At 37.2% G+C, this 20,073-nt stretch overlaps 1 protein-coding gene across 1 annotated transcript; it reads right to left on the reverse strand.

The window, feature by feature from the left end:
* Nucleotides 1-370: 370 nt before the first annotated feature.
* Nucleotides 371-19,783, reverse strand: LOC149540526 (uncharacterized). The gene is made up of 11 exons (XM_089802701.1): nucleotides 19,374-19,783; nucleotides 19,239-19,281; nucleotides 18,494-18,749; nucleotides 6,734-7,012; nucleotides 6,502-6,613; nucleotides 5,651-5,723; nucleotides 5,368-5,426; nucleotides 4,343-4,514; nucleotides 3,999-4,212; nucleotides 980-3,759; nucleotides 371-892 (listed from the first exon to the last, which is right to left on the reverse strand). Exons 1-11 carry the CDS (start codon nucleotides 19,781-19,783, stop codon nucleotides 371-373), a joined length of 4,920 nt encoding a protein of 1,639 aa, XP_089658827.1.
* Nucleotides 19,784-20,073: the final 290 nt, after the last annotated feature.

A 20,073-nucleotide genomic window follows, 5' to 3' on the forward strand; every position in this document is an offset into this window, starting at 1 on the left:
AAACATGTACTGTACTGAAATTATGCTATTGTGCCTTGTAAATCAATATGTTAAATTAACAGCAATATACTGCAGAATCTCCTTGACTAAAAATGCTAAATAATCAAACTAATTTTTCGTAAACTTAATTTATTCCTTAATATGTGATGAAATGATCGTCCTCTTCAAAGAGTTGCACGATTTTGAACAACTCAACTACCGTTTCACTGTCAAATTCGAAAGTACAGCCCATCTATCTGAAAACACCTGTAAATTCAGTTGCCAGTGACAATCTCACTTTTGGCTTGTTGAAGTTATCTATATCAAAAATTCTCTGGTTCGCCATCCTCTGTTGTAAATGTCAGTATATGAAATTTGTCATAGTTTTTAACTATTCCAAGCTGTTTATCAGCTGAAAATGCCAGTCCTCTTCAAAGAGTTGCATGTTTTTGTGCTGGAGCATCTCCTCCACAACTCTGTCATCAAACCCTAAAATGCACCCCATCTTCAACATCTCGCATAACCCTGCAACAAGGTCTGGATGTTCTGATAATAACCTACCTGAAACAACCTCTGCAAATTCAGTTGCCAGTGACAACCTTACTGTTGGATTGTGTTGATCAGATATGTGTATAAAAATTATCTTCTTATCCTTTTCCCAGCGAAAAAATGAAGATGCTGTTGCAACAATATTCTCTGGATAACCATCCTCTGTTCTCATTGTCAGAATGTATGAAATTTTCATGGGCTCTGTGATTTCATAAGCAGATGATTCTGAAAGTGATTTAACTATTGCACGTCGTTCAGCTGCTGATATATTGAAGGATGGGTATGCCAGATAAGCAAGAACAATTCTGTATAGTCCTTTTCTAAAAAAAAGATCCCCTCTTTGCAGCTTTCGCAAGGACGAGTCCTTAGAAATAGAGATCTCAGTTCTTTAAACGACTTCCGATATATTTTTGACTCCAAGGGAGTTGTACAATGAGAACAATGAATGCACAGGTATTTCAGAATTAGACGGGTTTGGATGCCATACAAATATGTTTCTTGCAGAAGTTCTTTTGAATGATGCTGCGAGTTTAGAATCATCAGGGACAAAGACACTAGCAGCAGGGCTCAATTTAAGAAGAGCTCCAGTACTTTTTTGAGTAGGAAATCTTAGATATTCTTCTGCCATAATTGTCTCTACGATTGAAGGAGAAAGTAGCCAGTACTTGAGAATACCTTTCCAAACTGAATAACATTCTGTTTCTGGCGCATGTTGATTAGCTGAGGACCGATCCAGCCATGCATTGCAATACTCATCCACTGTAGGACGAATACGTACTCCAAGATTAGCCGAGAAGAAACGAAGTAGGGAAGATTCATAAAAAGTCTCAAGAACATGTAACTTGTGATTTGAAATGCCCGAATCATCGTGAATTATACACATTTTTGGATTCGTCCATTTTCCTCCATTACCACAACGACCATGTGGAATCCAGATTTTGACAGAATTGTCGTCATTAGGAGTCCATTGGAAACGACTAAGGTATTCGTAAAGCCTTGTTATGGCGTGGAAATCTCTATGCATTTGAAGATGCTTTGCCACTACTTCGCAGCCCTCTCCAAACTTGACAACCACCCCTATGTATCCAAGGGCATCCTCGAATCTCCCATACGATGAAGAATCGATGAAAAAAAGATCCTTTGACTGTAGACCCGCCTGTGACCACTCATCATCTAACAAGACACACATGTTTGGAGATTGATATCCTCTTGTGGTTTTCACCCATTTTGTTTCCATGATGGTTCTCTTGAAATCTTTAGGAAGAGACCTGCTAGACATCTGTAGCAAATGTTGAATCCAGTCTAGAAGGAGAAGACCTTCCTCTTCCCCAATTACGAAAGGAAATCCGAGCACTTGGCCATTTGGTGGTTTGAGATACGGAATGTCTTTTGCGTTAAGTGTAGTGACAATAAAAGATGTAAGATCATCTAGGCTTGCCCCATTCAGTTCAAGAGTGCATGAGGGAGGTCTGAGGTAATCATCTGCAAGTATGACAACCTCCTCTGTAGCCCATTCATTTTGACCCATTAACTTTGCCCACTTCCCTACTGCTGCCGGGACTAGTTTTGTTTGATTATTCCTCACTACGAACCCCGATTCAGTGGCTATCGGCAATTTGGAGCAGAGTTTTTGCAGCTCTGTAGAATCAATATAATTGTTTGCAGCAGAAAAATGCAGAAATTGTGCTACACGCACTGCCGATTCCTTGCTTCCGATCCCTTCAATAATCTTATTTATAAAATTCCAGAGGTGAAGTTCAGTGATATTTGCATACCGATACAGCCATCGTTGTAGACTGGTCTGCTGATTTACAATGGCAGTTTGAGTTGCTAACGGTAAGAATTTGTGACGTGTTAGCCGGCCCAACTCTTTGTTCCATCTTAACAACCACTCAGTGTCCTTCACACTTTGGCAATAGTAAAATTTGTGCTGTTCAGCAGCAGATATCTGCCTGAAGCAGATCCAATCAACTCCGTTAGGACAACTGTCATTGTGACACTTGATCAGTGGAAATGGATCTAGTTTGACATGAATTCCAGATTTACTCCAATGTTGTGCTAGAAAACAGAGCAGTTGAATGTAGAGATCTTTAGACAGTCCACGCACCCAGGAAGGATCACTAGTTATATAGAGCGAGTACCACTCATAATTTACGTAGTGCACTCCCAAGAATGTCAGGGATTGCAAATTATCCATGCATGAGTGAATTATAAACCTTTCATCAGAGCTGCGATTATTCGGCTTATCAGAATTTTGCAATATCTTTCTAAAGTAGACAAGTATTCGACGAGCTTGTGGAGGACGACAGTATTTGTTCTGGCCTTCACATAGAATGATTTCTTCTCTTTTCAGACGGCATTGGATAGCCTTCCGAATGGTTTCTAATTGGGCACACGTAGTAGGACGAAGTGGCAGGTATTTGTCGAAGCAAGAGCTTCTCGCAGGAGGTGGTGCAGATTCTACGCTTTTCACAAGGTAAACAAAGGCCGAACAGAAGGCATCGGGAATGCAATCGAGAATCCCTTGATTCCACTTGTTATCCCACCTTATGCTCTCTCTTGAGGACACCAGAACGAAGTCTGCTTGTATTATGAATGGCAATCCAGTAGCTGTTTCGGTAGGAAGAAAAGCATAGATACCAGCACTAATTTTATTTTTCCTCGTTTTCACCCGTTCATGCAGCGGGAACGCCAGTGTGATCACGAATTTGTCCACATCTTCTTTTCCTTCCACCCGATTCTCACTCTTCACAGGAAATGGCTGCCTCCACATATAGTAACTGGACGCTCCACAGAAATTGCCATTTTCCTGGGCGGAAATATGCAATGTGAAGGATTCACTTTCTCCATTCCAATTACTTCGAAATGCCTCTTCTATGGATGTGGAAATTGAATTTACATCCTTCTGGTTCTCCTCACGAACAGAGAATTTCTTTATTTTTGACAAAAACAATACCATTTCTGGATGAAGACTACCAAGATGTTGTTTCACCGATCTAACCTTTTCATGGCGTAGAGGCAGAATTATAACAGTGTTAGGTATCTCTGATATACTCCTACCGCCATACACCCTGAGGATATCTTCAAGGCTTGGTTTATCATTGACCCATTCTGGAACAATGTACCCAATTTTAGTGTCTGGAGGAGGGATTTCGTTGAATCGAATTCGATACCCATTGCTGAAAATGTATGGGTGTCTGCTCACTAAGAACACGCTCTTGAACCCAATTCCTGTGGTTAACAACACACGATGAGTTTTAGTAATACAAATTTGTGTTCTCAATCAACATTTCAACTTAATAAGGAGATAAAACAGTATGAACATAATCAAATAAAAAACAATCTGACAAACAAGTCATGCATCTTTATGGGTATGAAGTTCAATATTAATTCTGTTTAAAAGAGACTTTTGGTTCACTTTATGAACAGGAAACAATCTAGCCGCATCAGTAGTAAATGCAGTTGAATACCTTTCTCTCCTATATAGTCTCCGCCTTGCTTGCTACGAGTTTTTGTGGATTGTCCAACACTGCAGACGGAATCAATGTCGCTGGATGTGAAGCCATTCTCGTTGTTAAAGACAAGCAGAGTAGCAGGAGCACCCACCCCTGTGATGTCTCTGCTTGTCATTACGAACTCTACCGATGGTTCCACATTAGCAGCGTAATCATTGTCCTCAGCATTCTGCCCCATAGCACAAATGTTGACCAAACGTTCAAAAAATGAAATAAATTTGCAATGAATGCTAAAATTTTCAAACCCGAAAATAATATAAATATTTGAAATGCCTATAAACGTAGAGCTAGATATAAACCTGAAAAAGTTCCAGGAGGAAATGTATATCCTTCGTATAAATTTCCGCGGACAGATTTTTAACCGCGTAGTGAAGGTCCTTAAGCAATGGATTTTCTTCTCTGCCAATTGAGAACTTCTCCCTCCTAATCCGTTCAATATGCTCTCTTGGATTTGCTATTTGATTCGCACTCCTAAACAATATATCAACTAAATTAAACATATAGAGAACGGCAACATAACAGCATAGAAAGAGAAAGAAAGTACATATTAAAACGCAAAGGGGTTTAAATAAATCGTAGCAGATATCCACTCCGCAGTTTCGATATGGTTAATACTTACTAAACTACGTTTTGTTCACAAGAAAGGATTCATAACTGGCGCTCGAGCACAAATCAATATCTTAATCCCTAAATTATAGCACATCAAAGCTTGATTACATATCTAACAAATTGATGTATATATGATGGTTTCCATTACGGAGAATCGGAGATATAGTAATGCCGATTAATCTATCTTTTTTTGGATATCTTATAACTTTCCTGCGCCTGTTAATCAATCTGACCGAAAATATTGGCATAATTATTTAGGGCCGCCAGATCCTTTAAGTTAAAAAACCATAACACAACACTAGAGAAACCCAAATACGGGCATCCTGAATACTGCCCAGCTTATTAGGAAAATGCACATTAAATGTTGTTTACAGACCATGGAGAAATCTCTCCACATGTTCCATACAGATACAGATCCGGTGTATTTTCCACCGTCCAATACAATTATTTTTCATTAATACGTCAGCTAACTCCATGCTACAGTATAGTATTTTTCTATAAATTTAATAGACTGGGTCTGCGATCTGCAGAGCATATTTTTGGGTTTCTCTTTTCTATTGTTTCTCCTCTGTGCTGTTTTTTAACTTGGTATCAGAACTTCAATATTTTCAATTTGATCTCAGAACTAAATTTTCAACTAAATTTTTCGAGAACATCAACTTCATCGATTAGAAAATTTACAATCTTTGAAGGGTAGTGAATTCATCCAACTTACTGAAATTTACGCCCATGACGCCTTCGCTTCATTGATAAACAGTCGCTAACTCCAAATTTCTACAAAGCCTCACACAATTTATTTCGCCAAAGCCGCAGCCGCCCTCTAAATTGCTTCAACTTCATCAATATTGAAAAATACCACTACCAACGAATGGCTTTAAACTGTGATAGGACGGGTGTATATAATGTCTTGTAACCTACCTGCCACTCCAGTAAAATTCAACAAAAATTAAGAGAAAACTACTCTACGAATGCAAAGAATAAAATAAATTATACCGTACCTTCACATTCATGAAACCCTTCGCTTCATTGTTCTTCCACATTTCAAGATCTTGTATAAAACAGTGTTCGCAACTGCACAAGATGGCATTAAACAAATGGACTGTAATTGATTGATATTGATACGAACACTGTGACGCAAGATGATACTGGTGCGATATCTAATAAGCGAGTAAGCAATAGCGCTCCAAAATTGCGTTTGAAAAAAATGTAGGGGTACGGAGAAACAATTGTCAGTACCCTTACCTCATCCCAATTAATTTTTGCCAACGAAAATTCACACATTTATAACGTTTGATTATTTTTATGAATTATGGTATAGTAATTCTGATATTGTGATTGGCTGGAGGCAATTTTCCTGGTGATATATCATATTTTTCAACATTAAAAAAACAAAAAAGGCATGTATGTATTTAATATTCTTAAGAAACTCTGGCAAAGTGTCAGAAGAGAAAGCTGAAAAGTAAATAGAGATAGATAGCATCTGCGAATGACGACAGATTAACGAGGACCAACTTGATGTCTAATCGGACTCTGAAATTAGCAGATCACTATGGGCATTATATTCCGCTAAACATTAGTAATCTTGGATGCAAGTCTTGTTATTAGTCCCTGCCTACCTATATTCAGGGAACTAATGTTGTGAGGCTCACAATTAATTTTTATAAATCAAAACTAACTACTTTGTAAAGTTAAAATAACTTTATTTTTTAATTCATTTTCATTTAACAATTCTTAATTTATGATTGGCTAATAACATTTTTTTCCAAGAGGTAAAATTAAATTTTTGTTTCAAAAATTAGAAAAAATTGTAAGCTCTGGAGAATTCCAAAACAGTGTCGACCCTTAGTACCAAACATCATAATCATATATTTTGTCCCATTCTTCCCTCTTTCCTGTTCCGTCTCCTCTTAAGTTTTCAAGTTCTTTATTTCTCAGCTCTACCAAAGCCAGAGATGTATCAGCTGGTAGTTAGCTCTGTCATTGCAGTACCCAGAAACAAAAATTTGAGCACAGAATTCATTATTTCAACCAATTAAACTACAATGAAAAGAAAATTCAAATCCGATCCGTCTTGTATTTACTGGCAGGGTAAACCCAAGAATTGCAGGCAAAATGAACATTCCCCTGTTCTGGAATTTCAATCGTCACAGACTTGAGAAAAAACTCATGGTGATGCAAATTTCTTATGAGGAAAGCTCCAGGAGTCCCAAAGCTCAAGTCCCATTTGAAATCAACTCTAAATTTGCTCTCCCCATTGACATTGTGTTCCCCTACAGATTTTGATTTCTGTATAAATGCTACTTCCCTAAATTCTCCACTTCCATTGCTTGTAACATTTAGTTTCAATTGAGTTAGGATGACTTTAAATTGCAATTAATCAAAGTAGAAGAATGAAGAAAAAGAGGAGAAGAACTGGGTCTGACTTGGATCGATAGAAGTAATGCTAATAAGCTGCAAAGAGACGTTATTTTGGCACTGATCTAAGGCATTTTTCTTTTGAAGAAGAGCTAAGCTTGTGATTGTCTCCACTGAATTAATGGGCATCAGCCGGTGCGATTTATATCCCTCATTTCATATTCGCAGCCCAATATGCACTACTTCTTGGCACCATCTATTCGCCACTCCGGGAAGAATTTGTGCAACAAAATGAGGGGATTTTGGGCCAGAGTCTCAGAGAAGAATTTGTGGATCAGAAACATGCAACAGATAACTACAATACATTGGTCATGTGGACCAACAACATCTACGTGGATATCAAGGTTTCGTGCATACAAAAAATTTAGATTATCTAGTTTTTTTGGAACATTAATATACAAACATTACAAAATACTGAATACAAAATCAATACTTACTTGATTTAATAGTTAGAAATTAGAGATTGTTTTATGGAGACGGTAGTGATATTTATTAGCGCGAGACTAATTAAGTAACAATAAACAAAAATAAAGAGTAAAAAATATATGTATTTGAATATTATATTTATAATTTAATTTTATATTATTTTTTTCAAAAGTATTGCATACAATTTTTTTTTTAAAAATTGTGCATAGATCTGAAAGTGATGGATTAAAATGAAATGGTAACATCTAATCGACGGCCATACATTAGGAAACGTGTTCAAAATTTGTTTCATATTCTTTCACAAATGCACAGTATCTTTCGGTGAGCTGAGATTTGTTTAAGAATTTTGAAATTTATTTTTCATTTATAGTTAACTTTTTTTCAATATCTTCAATTGGCTCGTCTTTCCTTTTCCTTGCACAGATCTCTTCGTGTTTGGCCTAGTCGCAAAACTAAAATAACTATTAAATGTTAGTAAAAAATGTTTTGTTATTTGGTTAAAAATTAAAAATAATTAAAATATAGAAGAATAATTTTTTCAAACATTATAGATTAATTAAATTTTTTTTTAAAAGGTAGATGTTAATAAAAGCTCTTAAATTACTATTGTATTTAAGTTGTTGCCTTCAAATATAATATATATATATTAACTATATATAAAAAAATATAATATATATATTAACCATATATAAAAAATATTGCTCGGTGTACAAAGCATAAATCAACCATTATTCATTACATTTTGAAGGCAAAAATGAATACCACATTCAATAAAGCCAAATAAACAAGAAATCAAAGAGGCCCATTAGATAGCCCAAGCTCTCAATGTTAGAACCTCTATATGGGACAAAACAAAAAAGACAACCTAATCTAAACCCTGGTCATACAACACCTGACCTATAATATCTAACACTTTTATGAATTCATATTTTATAATATATACAAATACTTTATTAAAAATTTATAAAGCAAAAAATTTCACCAATTGCATAGGCAGGGACTCAAGCTCTATGCACAGAGCTCTTGTCTTCATCATATTTTGTTGCTTTTAAATAATTTTGCATTGGATTGGATGCAAGTCTTGTCTTCATCGTATTTTGTAGTTTTCTATTTAATTATCATTAAACTTAGAAATAAAATACTAAAATATAGTTCAAACATTACAATAATTATTCTATAGTTCATACAAGGAAAATAATTTCATTATTCAAATTTAAAATTTCATTATAATTTTGTAGAGCAATATATTCAATATTTAATTCAAAATGAAAGCATAAAGAGGAGTGTTTGGTTCTGAAGTCCAATTTAATTTGATAATTATTAAATTTGAACATGTATTTATTTACAAGTTTTTAATATGATAAGATTAATGATAGTTTACTTATTTCTTAAGTTTGGTATTAATTTTTATATTAGATCAAAATATTCATAGAGAAAAAAAATGAGATATACATGTTGACATTAATTCAGGAAAGGAAAAACTCTCCGTCGATACAATTCTATAACCTTTTTTTTGATCTTCCTATATATAATAATAAAAATTCATATACTCCCTTTAAATAAATTTAAGAGAGTTCTACAATTATCATTGTTCATTATTTTGTGAATGAGAATGGCAATAGATGCATTGATTCATAAGTGAACATCTAATTTAATTGCAAGGGACTAAAAATTAGTAGTAGTTAAGGGCTTTAATGTGTTCTACACATGTGGAGGATGACCCAAAGTGTTTGCTTAAATATAAACTCATAACCAACTCGTTTATCTTTCTTCCTTTAAATTTGCACTAGGCAAGACTTCAGGCTCTACAAGAGCTCTTGTTTTATAGAAGCCCTCACAATAATCAAACATTGAGATTAAATGGCTTAAAGATGAACGACTAAGATAAGAGAGTAAGTATAAATTAATAAGATTAATAGGTTGATTTAAATGAAGGGATGATATTAAGTGGCAAGTAAGAATTGTTGACTTTTGATAATACATCTTTGAATTTATTGGAACTAGACATTTTAGTAAATGAAAATAGAGAAAGTGAATTAAGAGATAGGTGACATTTGTCATATGTCTATGAATTAGATACATGATCCATGTAAATCAAAATGAAGATAGAGATAATATATTAATTGAAAATAATAATAATATTTAATAAAATATAAAAATTAAATACTACTAAATTAAATATGTAAATTAAAATATTCAACTAAACCACAAAAGAAAGACTAATAAACTAAATAAATAAATGATAAACATTTACTTATTTAATAAAAATAAAGAAGGCATTGAGATAATTTAATAAATAATTAACATTTATTTAATCATGGGAGCTAACAAATTAATTAATTATATGAAATTATTCATTTAATAATAGAAAATGAAACTATTAAATTAATTAAATAAATAATAAATATTTATTTAGAAAATGGTGCTTCTGTTTTCTGCTCCACCTATGGGTAGGGCTTCTACTGCACTTCTAGTTTATCGTAAGGGGTGCGTCTGGTAGGGTTTCAATGGTAGTAATCATAGTCATGTGCAGAAGAATGCTTAGTGTAGCAACATGTGGGGTGTTTCGAAGGGAAATAAGCTCCACATGATAAATGAATGCCATCATCGACATGGAGATGCTACTCTGTAAGGTTCAAATGGTCCACCACAAAACCAATGTTTGAATGGAGGGTGGGTGGGTGGACCAAGTTGATAGCGAGCTTGGAAGAAGGTGGGTGCTCATTCACAGATGATAGAAACGGGGGATACATGCGTTAATAGTGTAGGGCTGAGTGGTAAGTGCATTGGGGTTTCCAAACAACTGTACATGAGGGGGGAGATTTTGGGGGATTTTATCAAACCCTAGAATGATAGGCATGTTATGGTGGATACAACAGATGAGATAGCAGAGGAAGTGCATCACAATGTCAAAGTTTTTTCTACATTGGGATTGATTCCAGGCATTTTAGGGGGTTTTGGCCTAGCTTGAATGAGCTTCATTCTTGGATCTCTGAGATCTAGGAGCCTATCTTGGAAGGATAGGTCCAGATTTATCCATGCACTAGAGGGTTCTTCATTTTGGTATTTGCAAAGGCTAAATACAAGACAAAGATATTATGCAATGAAATTTGGAGCTGGAAGTAGAAGTTCTCGTTGATGTTGAAACCATGACACCCTACTATTTGTCTAGCAACTGAGACTTTTGACATGATTTCGTTATGGGTGTGCCTTCTAAATCTTCCTCTACATTACTGGTTTGAATCTTGTCTTGAAGTTATAGATAACTCTTTGGGAAATTTTGTAATGATTGATGAGAGTTCTTCAAATTTATTGCATTCTACCTATGCACAAATTTTGGTGGAAATGGATATTTCTGATGGTCTTCCTTCAGAGATAACACTTAAAACCATAGATGGGGTTTAGGTAAAGCCTCTAGATTATGAGGAAATTCCACTTAGATGTAGGAAGTGTTTTCAAATAGGTCATAAAGCTACCTAGTGCTCTAAACAACATTTTACCAAGACATCCTCTTGGTGGAAAGATGTCTCAAATGAGCATTATATAGTTGAAAAGGAGGAAAAGCTACAAAAAAGTTATTCTCAAGCTGTGAATGGTGAGACATCAAACCATGATCAAAGAAATTCTTGTCAAGGGAGTATGGATGGTGTTGATGGTACTATTGGCGGGGAGAATGCATGCAGGATTACTGCTACACTTGAAAGAAGAGAGAAGGAAAGTCTTGTAGGTGCTCATGAGGATGTGAAGGAGAAATCAATTGGAGGGGAGAATGTAGGCAAGTGTGTAGCTATAATTGAAGGAAGGGAGAATAAAAGGCTTGTGGGTTCTCGAGATAATGTGAGGGAATAATCCAGTGGAAACATGCTACAACATGATATGAGTGGTCTAAGGGAGGGGTGCAGTTTAGAGGCTACTCTAAGGGAGTGGCAAAATGAGGCAGCCAAGGTGGAAGATGGTTGGGAAACTGTAAAAGGTAGAAAGAGGAAGAAAGTTAAAATATATTAAACATGACCCTTCGCTCTCTGAAGAAGGGAGGAGATAAATGTTTCCTGTGATGGATTATGTGTTGGTTCTTTATGTTGTTGCTAGAGATCTTTGATCTTAGTTTTCTAGTTGTTAACCTTATTTGGATATTTGGCTCTCCTGGATGTAGCCATACTTGGTTTGAGCCAGGCTCATAACTGATTGGGTTTATAAAGTTTCACCTATTACCAATCAAAATAATAATAAAAAATACTTATTTAATTAATAGAAGAATTATGTTTTAAATTAAAAAGCAACCAAAACTAGGGGGTTGGCCCATAAAATAGACAAACTAGTAAATCACCAGCAGATTACCACCAACTAAAATTACCCCCTACCACTTTTAACACAAAAATTATTCAGAAGCACAATGATAAAAGTATCCATGAGCATTAAACAACTACTGCCTGTACTAGAACTACTAAAACTAAGAAAGCATAAAAACAAAGGCATTACCGCCTTAAACCCAACAAAGTTCAACAACCAACAGAAAAAAAACATAGAGAGCTGGAGGGAAAGGGCCCTAAGGCGTCTTGGCATTAATCCCCCTGAGGAGGATCTTAGCCCAGTCTTCCACAAGGAAGTCGAACAACATCCTAGAGTCCTCATTGGTTAGATCACCCGGTCCTTTCGTAGATGTAATGTGGTAGCAACAACATGCATCACCTTGACAGTAAATTTAGTCAAGAGACACATTCTTTCTTCTAGGGCATAGATTCTTTCCCACATCTCATTTCCAACCATCTTCCGAACCTCCTCAGTGGCCTCCTGCTTGCTACAATGGTAGCCATCCACCTACTCCTTAGTGACATCCTGCACAATTGGGGGGTTAGGTATAACATTATCTTTGGAAGAACCCCTTATAGAAGAGGATATCGTAATAGGGGAGGGTACTCTATCCACAATATTAGGGAACTGGTCCCAAGTTAGGCTCACATATCCCAACCAAATGATGGTCGAAACATGCATAATCTCTTTCCTCTCTTTAATCCCATCTCTCGAGCCAAATCTTGAAGAACCAAAAAAATCCACTTCCTCCTCCTCCATATTCCTCCCACCAAAATTTGAAGCCTTCTATTTAATCCTTTATTTATGGTGGCCCATCTCCTTTGAATCCAAATCCAAATCTTGAGAGGCCCCAAATCACAACTTCCTTTTAGCATTGGATTTCACAATCCTCCCTAACCTCTTCCTACCACCTTTCCCCTCATCCTCGGATCCCTCTGATTCCTTCTCTTTAGTTTTTTCAGTCTTCCCTTTTTAACTTTGGTGGGGGGGGGGGGGGAGAGATTTGACTCAACGGGGGACTCGCTAGGTAAAGGTTGTGGGGTAGGGGCTCTGGGGCCTATGATCCTAAGGGGAATTTGTTGGGGACAGGGGTTGGAGGAGCAGGGATATCAATCTCAACAACCCTAGGGGGGACCAAAGCAAGATGGAATTGATAGAGACAGAACATCAACCCTTGATACATAATGGTGTAATTAACTCCCTTCCTCATTTTTCCCTTAACATTAATAACCGTATCAACTAAATCGTGAAGTAGAAAGAATAGAATGGAAATAAAATCATGATGGTGAAAATGGTTTAGAAGAGGGAAATGATAATAATAACATACACCATACCTCCCTTCTAGGGTTAAGTACTTCACCAACATCAGACAAACTTCGTTCCAAGGCTCCGGGAGCTTCTCCCTCATAAACCAACCTCTGTGGTAAATAGGTTCCTCCCCCTCTAGGATGAAGTGATTTAGACTCACTTCATCAACCAACCTTGTCACTTTTTGCCATTTCCTTCTCCTCATAGCAAGTCTCATCGCCAGAGAGATAACTTGCTGTGAGATACCATTGGTCGTGACTCTTTGATCCTCCCAAGAATTGAAAAACTGCAAGGAACAATTCTCATCATACCCGTTTAGTGCCTCCATGAATGGGATAAATCCTCCCTCCTTCAGCATGTACCAAACTAGTGGCTTCCTAGCACTCTCCTCTATCATAGAAGGCTCAATTCATAGAAGATCACCCCCCATTTCTGTAATTTTCCCTAAAACTCTCTCATTCTCCCAAACTCAGAGGCAATTACTTAGAATGCAGTCACACTTAGGCACAAAAATAGTGGACCTTGAGCAACCATAAATGCCTTTATTGTTAATAATAGTTGTGTCCCATCTAGACATAATTGTCATGTGTCGACTACCTCTATCCCTACTCTAATATTTTCCATCATTCCCAATACGCCAAAACCATTTAAAATTTGAAATTTTTCTCATTGCAATGTACGAGGACACACACAAAAAATCATTAAAAATTTTCTCATCTCAAACTTCGATTTTCTTACCTTTTTGGACCATGCGAATTTATTATCACAAGTACCTTTTTTGCCACCCCTTGCCATCTATCCATAATGATTTTGTCCCTTCTTCCTACTTAGTAATAAGTTACTATAATTTAGAAGGATCCTCCAACTAGACTTCATCATGTTTAATTTCTTTATTCACTAAATCTCTTACAAAGTTTGGTAAGGCATTAAATTCCCTCCAACATTGTAGGAGGTCCTTCACATTTAGACCTAAAGCTACCATTCCATCAGTCACCCCATTTCCCTCCCAAAAAATATGACACAATTCAAATCTTTTTAAAATTATTAATAAGTTGCTGATGTCTTATACAATACATTTAATTGTCCACCCTTCCTTCATGATGCCTTTTGTAGTCTCAATAATAATTTTTGAGTCACCTTCGATCTCCACTTTTTCCCATCCAACATTGATCACCATTTTCAGACCCTAGAATAGAGCCATAGCTTCCACAATATTGTTGGACACTTTCTTGAGATGTTTAGTATAGGCCAAGAGCATCCTACCCTCATTGTCTCTAACTATACCTCCACCAACCAATCCCTCCTTTCTAGCAACACCATCAAAGTTGAGCTTAACCCAGTTCTCTTTCGAGGGTTTCCATCATGTCCTTTTCCTTGCCATCAGATTGGAATTATCAATCTCCATGATCACCTCTTCTAAACTCTAGCACTTGGCAATCCTAATTTCTAGCTGATTAGGGGGGATCATTGGTTTCCTCCACCTACAACACTTCATATTTTTGACCAGAAGTTTGCACATCTTGTCCGCAACAACCTCCTCACTTCTCTCTTAATTCCTAAAAACCTTATTATTTTTCTCCTTCTAGATACCCCAAGAGACATGGGGGGGATTACCTTCCACATATGGAGAAGGAGGGGGTGGGTATAAGGGCCTTGCTAACTCTCGAAAATTGCTCAATTAGCATAATTACAATCAAGGAACATATGGGCAATATTCTACTCTACTTTCTTACACAAATAACATAGGTTGGATAATTGGAATCCCCTTCTCATGAGATTATCAATAGTGAGGATTTTCCCATGAATGGTGGTCCACCAAAAAATATTAATCTTTGGGATCAAATGGTTATACCAGATATTCCCCCAGTACTTAGGCTCTAAGGCTTTATCAAACATTAATTTATAAGCATATCTGACAGAGAACTCCCTTGTTGAGGTAGCCTTCCAAATAAAAGTATCATTCTAGGCCACTCTCAATATTCTATAACCTTTAAGCAGGTCATTTAGCTCTTCAATCAGCTCCCCACCATCAAAGACGTTTTGTTGTAATTCAACCTTTTTCCACTTCCTCCTTGGGACAATAAAATTGACAACCTTGTACCCCACTTGTTCCTGTAGGTGATTTCAAAGGGACCCATACTTCGTTCTGGTAAGAGGTTTTTCAGCAAGCCACGTATCCTCCCAGAAATTAACCTGATTATCATCACCCACCAACCACCTCACACCTTCTCTCAGAAGACTTTTTTTTCTCAGTATATTACCCCAAACCTTAGATCCCATAGGAAGATCATTTCTCTAGATGGAGTTAGAGAAATTCAAATTTCCTAGATACTTGGCTTTCAAAAATTTACACCAATTGGCCTCCTCCTTCATTAGATTCCACCCCACCTTCGTGAGGAGCACATTATTCAAATTAGATATCCTTCTAAATCAAAAGCCTCCTCTACTCTTAGATTTATACTGTCCTAGCTAACCAAGCTTAACTTATTCTTCTCACTTCCTCCTGACCAAAGGAAATTTCTTTGTATTTTCTCTAATTTATTCGCCATACTCTAAGTGATTTTGAATAGCGATAGGAAACACACAAAAGGCCTTGAAGGGATGAAATTAGAAGTTAAAGCTTATCTGCATTACTCAGGGTTTTACCTTTCCACCCGATCAACTTCTTTTCCATTTTTCAAGGATGGTATTTCAAAAATTATAACTTACATCTTTGACAGTCAAAGGGAGGCCCAAATATGTATCGAGGAGCAAGGGAGCATTAAACCCCAAAATATTTAAGATCCTCTACCGAATATTTGAAGAGTGTTGAAGAAGAACACCTTACTTTTATCCAAGTTAATTTTATGTCCCGAATTGTCTACATAAACCTCCGGGACAAATTTCCAAGCCCTAGCTTCCCCATAGAGGATTCCTGCTTAGGAAAATGTCATCCACAAATTGCTGTATCACCTTCGATGGAAGCGTGGAAACATGCTTAATACCTTTGATCTCCCCCTTTCCATCTTTCTTAGGAAATCCCTTCCCAACACTTCCACCATCATAATAAACAAGTAAGGAGAGATAGAGTCTCGTTGTCTTAGTCCCCTCTCCCCTCCAAGGTTCCCCTAAGGAAAACCATTCACCAACACTGAATAATTAGCAATCTCTATCATTGATTTAACCATCCTTAGAACCTTTTGACTAAAAATAATTTTAATCATAACTTCATATAAGAAGGTCCAGTTGATCCTATCATAAGCTTTAGAGATATCAAATTTCAAAGCCATACCCGGATTACAGCTCTTCTCCATAGAGTGAAGCACCACATGAGTGGTTATGGCCACATCAAGAATTCACCACCCTAGAACAAACCCATTTTGGGTTTTCCCAATAAATTTATGCAGCAACAGTTTTAACTTGTTCACAAAAATTTTAGAAAAATATTATAAGTGGTGTTGCAAAGGCTAATAAACCTAAAATCAGAGAGGGCCACTGAGTCCTTGACCTTAGGAATTAGGGAAATAAATGTTTTATTGAGTTGCTTGAGGAGCTTCCCAGTCCTAAAAAGGTCACAGGCAGCCCAAAGTAGATCCAATTTAACCATTTCCCAGAAGTGTTGGAGAAAACCGAAGGAAAACCATTAGGGCCTGGCGATTTATAAGCTTTCATAGAGAAGACAAATTTGTGAATTTCTTTCTCAATGACTAACTATGTTAGTTCCTCATTCTCCTCCACTAAGATCATTGTGGGAATGGAATTAACTAACTATCATTTGTCCTCCTCCTTGATATTCCTATGCTCCTCTTTATAAGAGTTCTTGAAGTAAGTAGTAGCCCAACTACCTATCTCTTTAGTTTTAGTGAGTTTCACATTATTATCATCTTTGACAACATCAATAGTGTTTCTCCTTTTATGGATGGATGCCGACTTGTGAAAAAATTAGTGTTCCTATCCCCCATCTTGAACCATAAGACCCTTGATCTTTGCTTCCAGAAGGTTTCCTCTCTAATCATCGTATCTTTCCAAACCTTCTTGTAGTTATCCTCTTCTAGTATCATATCTTCAAAGTTTAAGACCTCCCCCATAACTTTGTGGAGCTCCTCTAACTTCCTTTCCACCTCTACCTTAGTCTTAAAGATATCCCCAAAGAATCTTTTTTGTCAAGGTTGAACATTTCTTCTAATATTGTCCAGTTTAGCAGAGAGTCTATACATTACAGTTCCTTCCACATTGATCCCCCACCACTTCACCAGTCAAGCAGTAAAGTCAGGATGAGATTGTCACATTATTTCATATCTAAAAGGTCTTGGCCCCCCCGAGACACTTCTTTCCAATTAAAAAGGATGGGAACATGATCCGAGACTGTCCTGGTAATCCCGTGAGAGAGGAGGAAGTCAGACCCTCCCAGCTAGCCGGGACCAAAAGTCTATCAGGTTTGACTTGGATAAGGTCAACGCCCTTCCTATTGTTCGAGCAAGTGAACTTCACTCCACACATCTCCATATCCATTAAATCATTTTTATTGATGAATTCAACCAAGTCCTTCATACTTTCATTAAAATCCACCATTCCTCCAACCTTCTTTGAGGGGTATAGTGGGGAGTTAAAATCTCCCATAGAAAATTTCTTCCTTGTCTTAAGTTTGGGGCATACACATTGATAATGTTCTAGATTGTGTCAGTTTTCCTATGTTCAGTAAGAAGATGGTTTTTAGAACAATGTATGAAACTTCCTTACCAACACTTGGGTTCTAGAAAGTCACCACACCTCCTGATGCTCCCTCTGCTTCATTATAACAAATATTAGCACCAAGAAAAATATAACTAGCAATACATTCAAGGTTAGACATAGTCATTTTAACTTCTTGGATCAGAAGGATATCAATTTTCATGTTAGACAGTTGCTTCTTGAGGGAAAACCATTTTTGAGGGCTATTCAAACCCCTCATATTCCATGATAGAATGATCATTTTCTACCTTTTTTCAAAGAATCTAAGGTAGGCTGCTTTCCACTAGCCACCTCCCTTGCCATCTACTTTATTCTTCGGCTCTATTTCCTAGATTTCCCCACATCCATCTTCAGCTCTTTCTCCACCTCAATTTTCTTTGAAACTCTTGTCTACCTTCTTTGGGTTTTCCATTTCCCCTCAACATTCTCAAGCATGGCCAATGGTTCCATTCTCTTAGAATCTACGGGAGCATCTTCACTCCAACAAAGTACTTTGGCTACCTCTACACCTTCGAAGTCTTTCCCTGTCCTTTTCTGTGAAACTTTACTTTTATCCTCCAAACCCCCATATACCTCCTTAATCACCATGTTTCTCAAAGGGGTGCTAAGGAGGTCCTCTATGCCTTGTAGAAAGGGAAAAGTCTCCTCTTCATTGAAATCTTATATCTCACCTTTGTCTAACCCCCCAGGCCCACATAGTTTACAAGACTTCTTAGAAGCCTCTATCATTTTAATCTCCACCTCTGCTTGGTGGATAACAACCTCCTCTTCTAGCCCCTTCCTAGGTGGTGAAACCATCTTTACCATCCCCTCAAACTCTCCTTCTCCTTTATCCAAAGATACAACTTCCTCCTCTCCAAGTTCTAAAGAAACAAGTACAACTTCCTTCTCCCCTGCTAACATGGCCTTCTCAGCCGACTTATTGTTCTTATTATAATCAATAAACAAGTGTCCAAATGATTAGAATTTCTAGCATAAAAGCCCCATATTTTCATAGATAATGGGTTGCACATTCTTACCCTATTTTGAGCTTAGAACAATGGACTCAAGTAAAGAAGTACCAACCTCAACATTCAAATTGAATCTTGCAAACACTAGCCTAGACTTCCATAGGGTAACTATGTTTGCCACAACATAATGTCCAAAGGAGTTCTCAATAGATTTCAGGATCCTCTCATCCCAAAACTCTAGGGGGAGTCTCGAGAGCCTAACCCAAACCTAAGCCATCCTATTCAACTCTTTCATTGGGTCCAACACAGGATGCCATTTGGCCACCATGAGATTGTGCTTCCCATAGGAGCAAGACCCTACCAACACCATAGTCATGTCTTCAACTGTCATGAATTTAAAGTAGAAAAGACCACCTAACATCACCAAAATAGTCACACTCCCCTTTAACTTCCATCTTTTACTTACCCACTTCCCAACCATCTCAATCAATGGGCTAAAGGCCACAAACCTGCCAATCAGGCAAAGTTTCAAATTGACAAACACACTATTAACTAAATTGTCTGGGACAACAATATCCACTCCCTCATCACCACTGATCACCTTGGGTGCTTCCAATGGGACATGAGGACTATCTTCTCTCCAAGGACCGCATCCTTCCATCCTTGAGCCATTGTATGATTTGTTTTATCTTCCTGACACTCCAAAGAGGCCACCATTATCTCCACTAGAACCCCACAAGCATGATGATCAAAATCTACACCCCCCAAGCAGCCCCAGATGAGGTCAAAATGAGTTGCAAGTTTGAGAAAGAATCTAGCACCTGGCCTAGCCCTTGGGGGCCATTCCCTCTCATCAAAATTCAAAAACCAAGTGAACTTCACTCCACACATCTCCATATCCATTAAATCATTTTTATTGATGAATTCAACCAAGTCCTTCATACTTTCATTAAAATCCACCATTCCTCCAACCTTCTCCGAGGGGTATAGCGGGGAGTTAAAATCTCCCATGTATAGAAGGTATTTTTGTTATGAGAGAGGAAGACAACAACTCCTACCAGAGATAGCTTCTTCCTTGTCTTGAGTTTGGGGCATACACATTAATAATGTTCCAGATCGTGTCATCTTTCCTATGTTCAGTAATAAGATAGTTTTTAGAACAATGTATGAAACTTCCTTTACCACCACTTGGGTTCCAGAAAGTGGCCACACCTTCTGATGCTCCCTCCACTTCACTATAAAAAAAATTAGCACCTGGCCAAATATAACTAGCAATACATTCAAGGTTAGACATAGTCATT

This window comes from Cupressus sempervirens, chromosome 9 (genome assembly GCF_028749045.1).
Source record: "Cupressus sempervirens isolate cs-2001-9-10 chromosome 9, ASM2874904v1, whole genome shotgun sequence".
NCBI classification, from domain to species: Eukaryota; Viridiplantae; Streptophyta; class Pinopsida; order Cupressales; family Cupressaceae; genus Cupressus; species Cupressus sempervirens.

Bases quoted from the DNA above. Each gene is read 5' to 3' on its own strand.
- LOC149540526 (XM_089802701.1), bottom strand. From the start codon at position 19,783: ATGGGAGATTTTAACTCCCCGCTATACCCCTCGGAGAAGGTTGGAGGA. The intron at 18,750-19,238 runs GTAAGTAAAAGA...GATTATAATAAG, and splicing joins TTGAGATGGTTGGGAAGTGG to AACAATAAGTCGGCTGAGAA. The intron at 7,013-18,493 runs GTGAGATATAAG...TGCAATTTAAAG, and splicing joins GCCTGGGGGGTTAGACAAAG to TCATCCTAACTCAATTGAAA.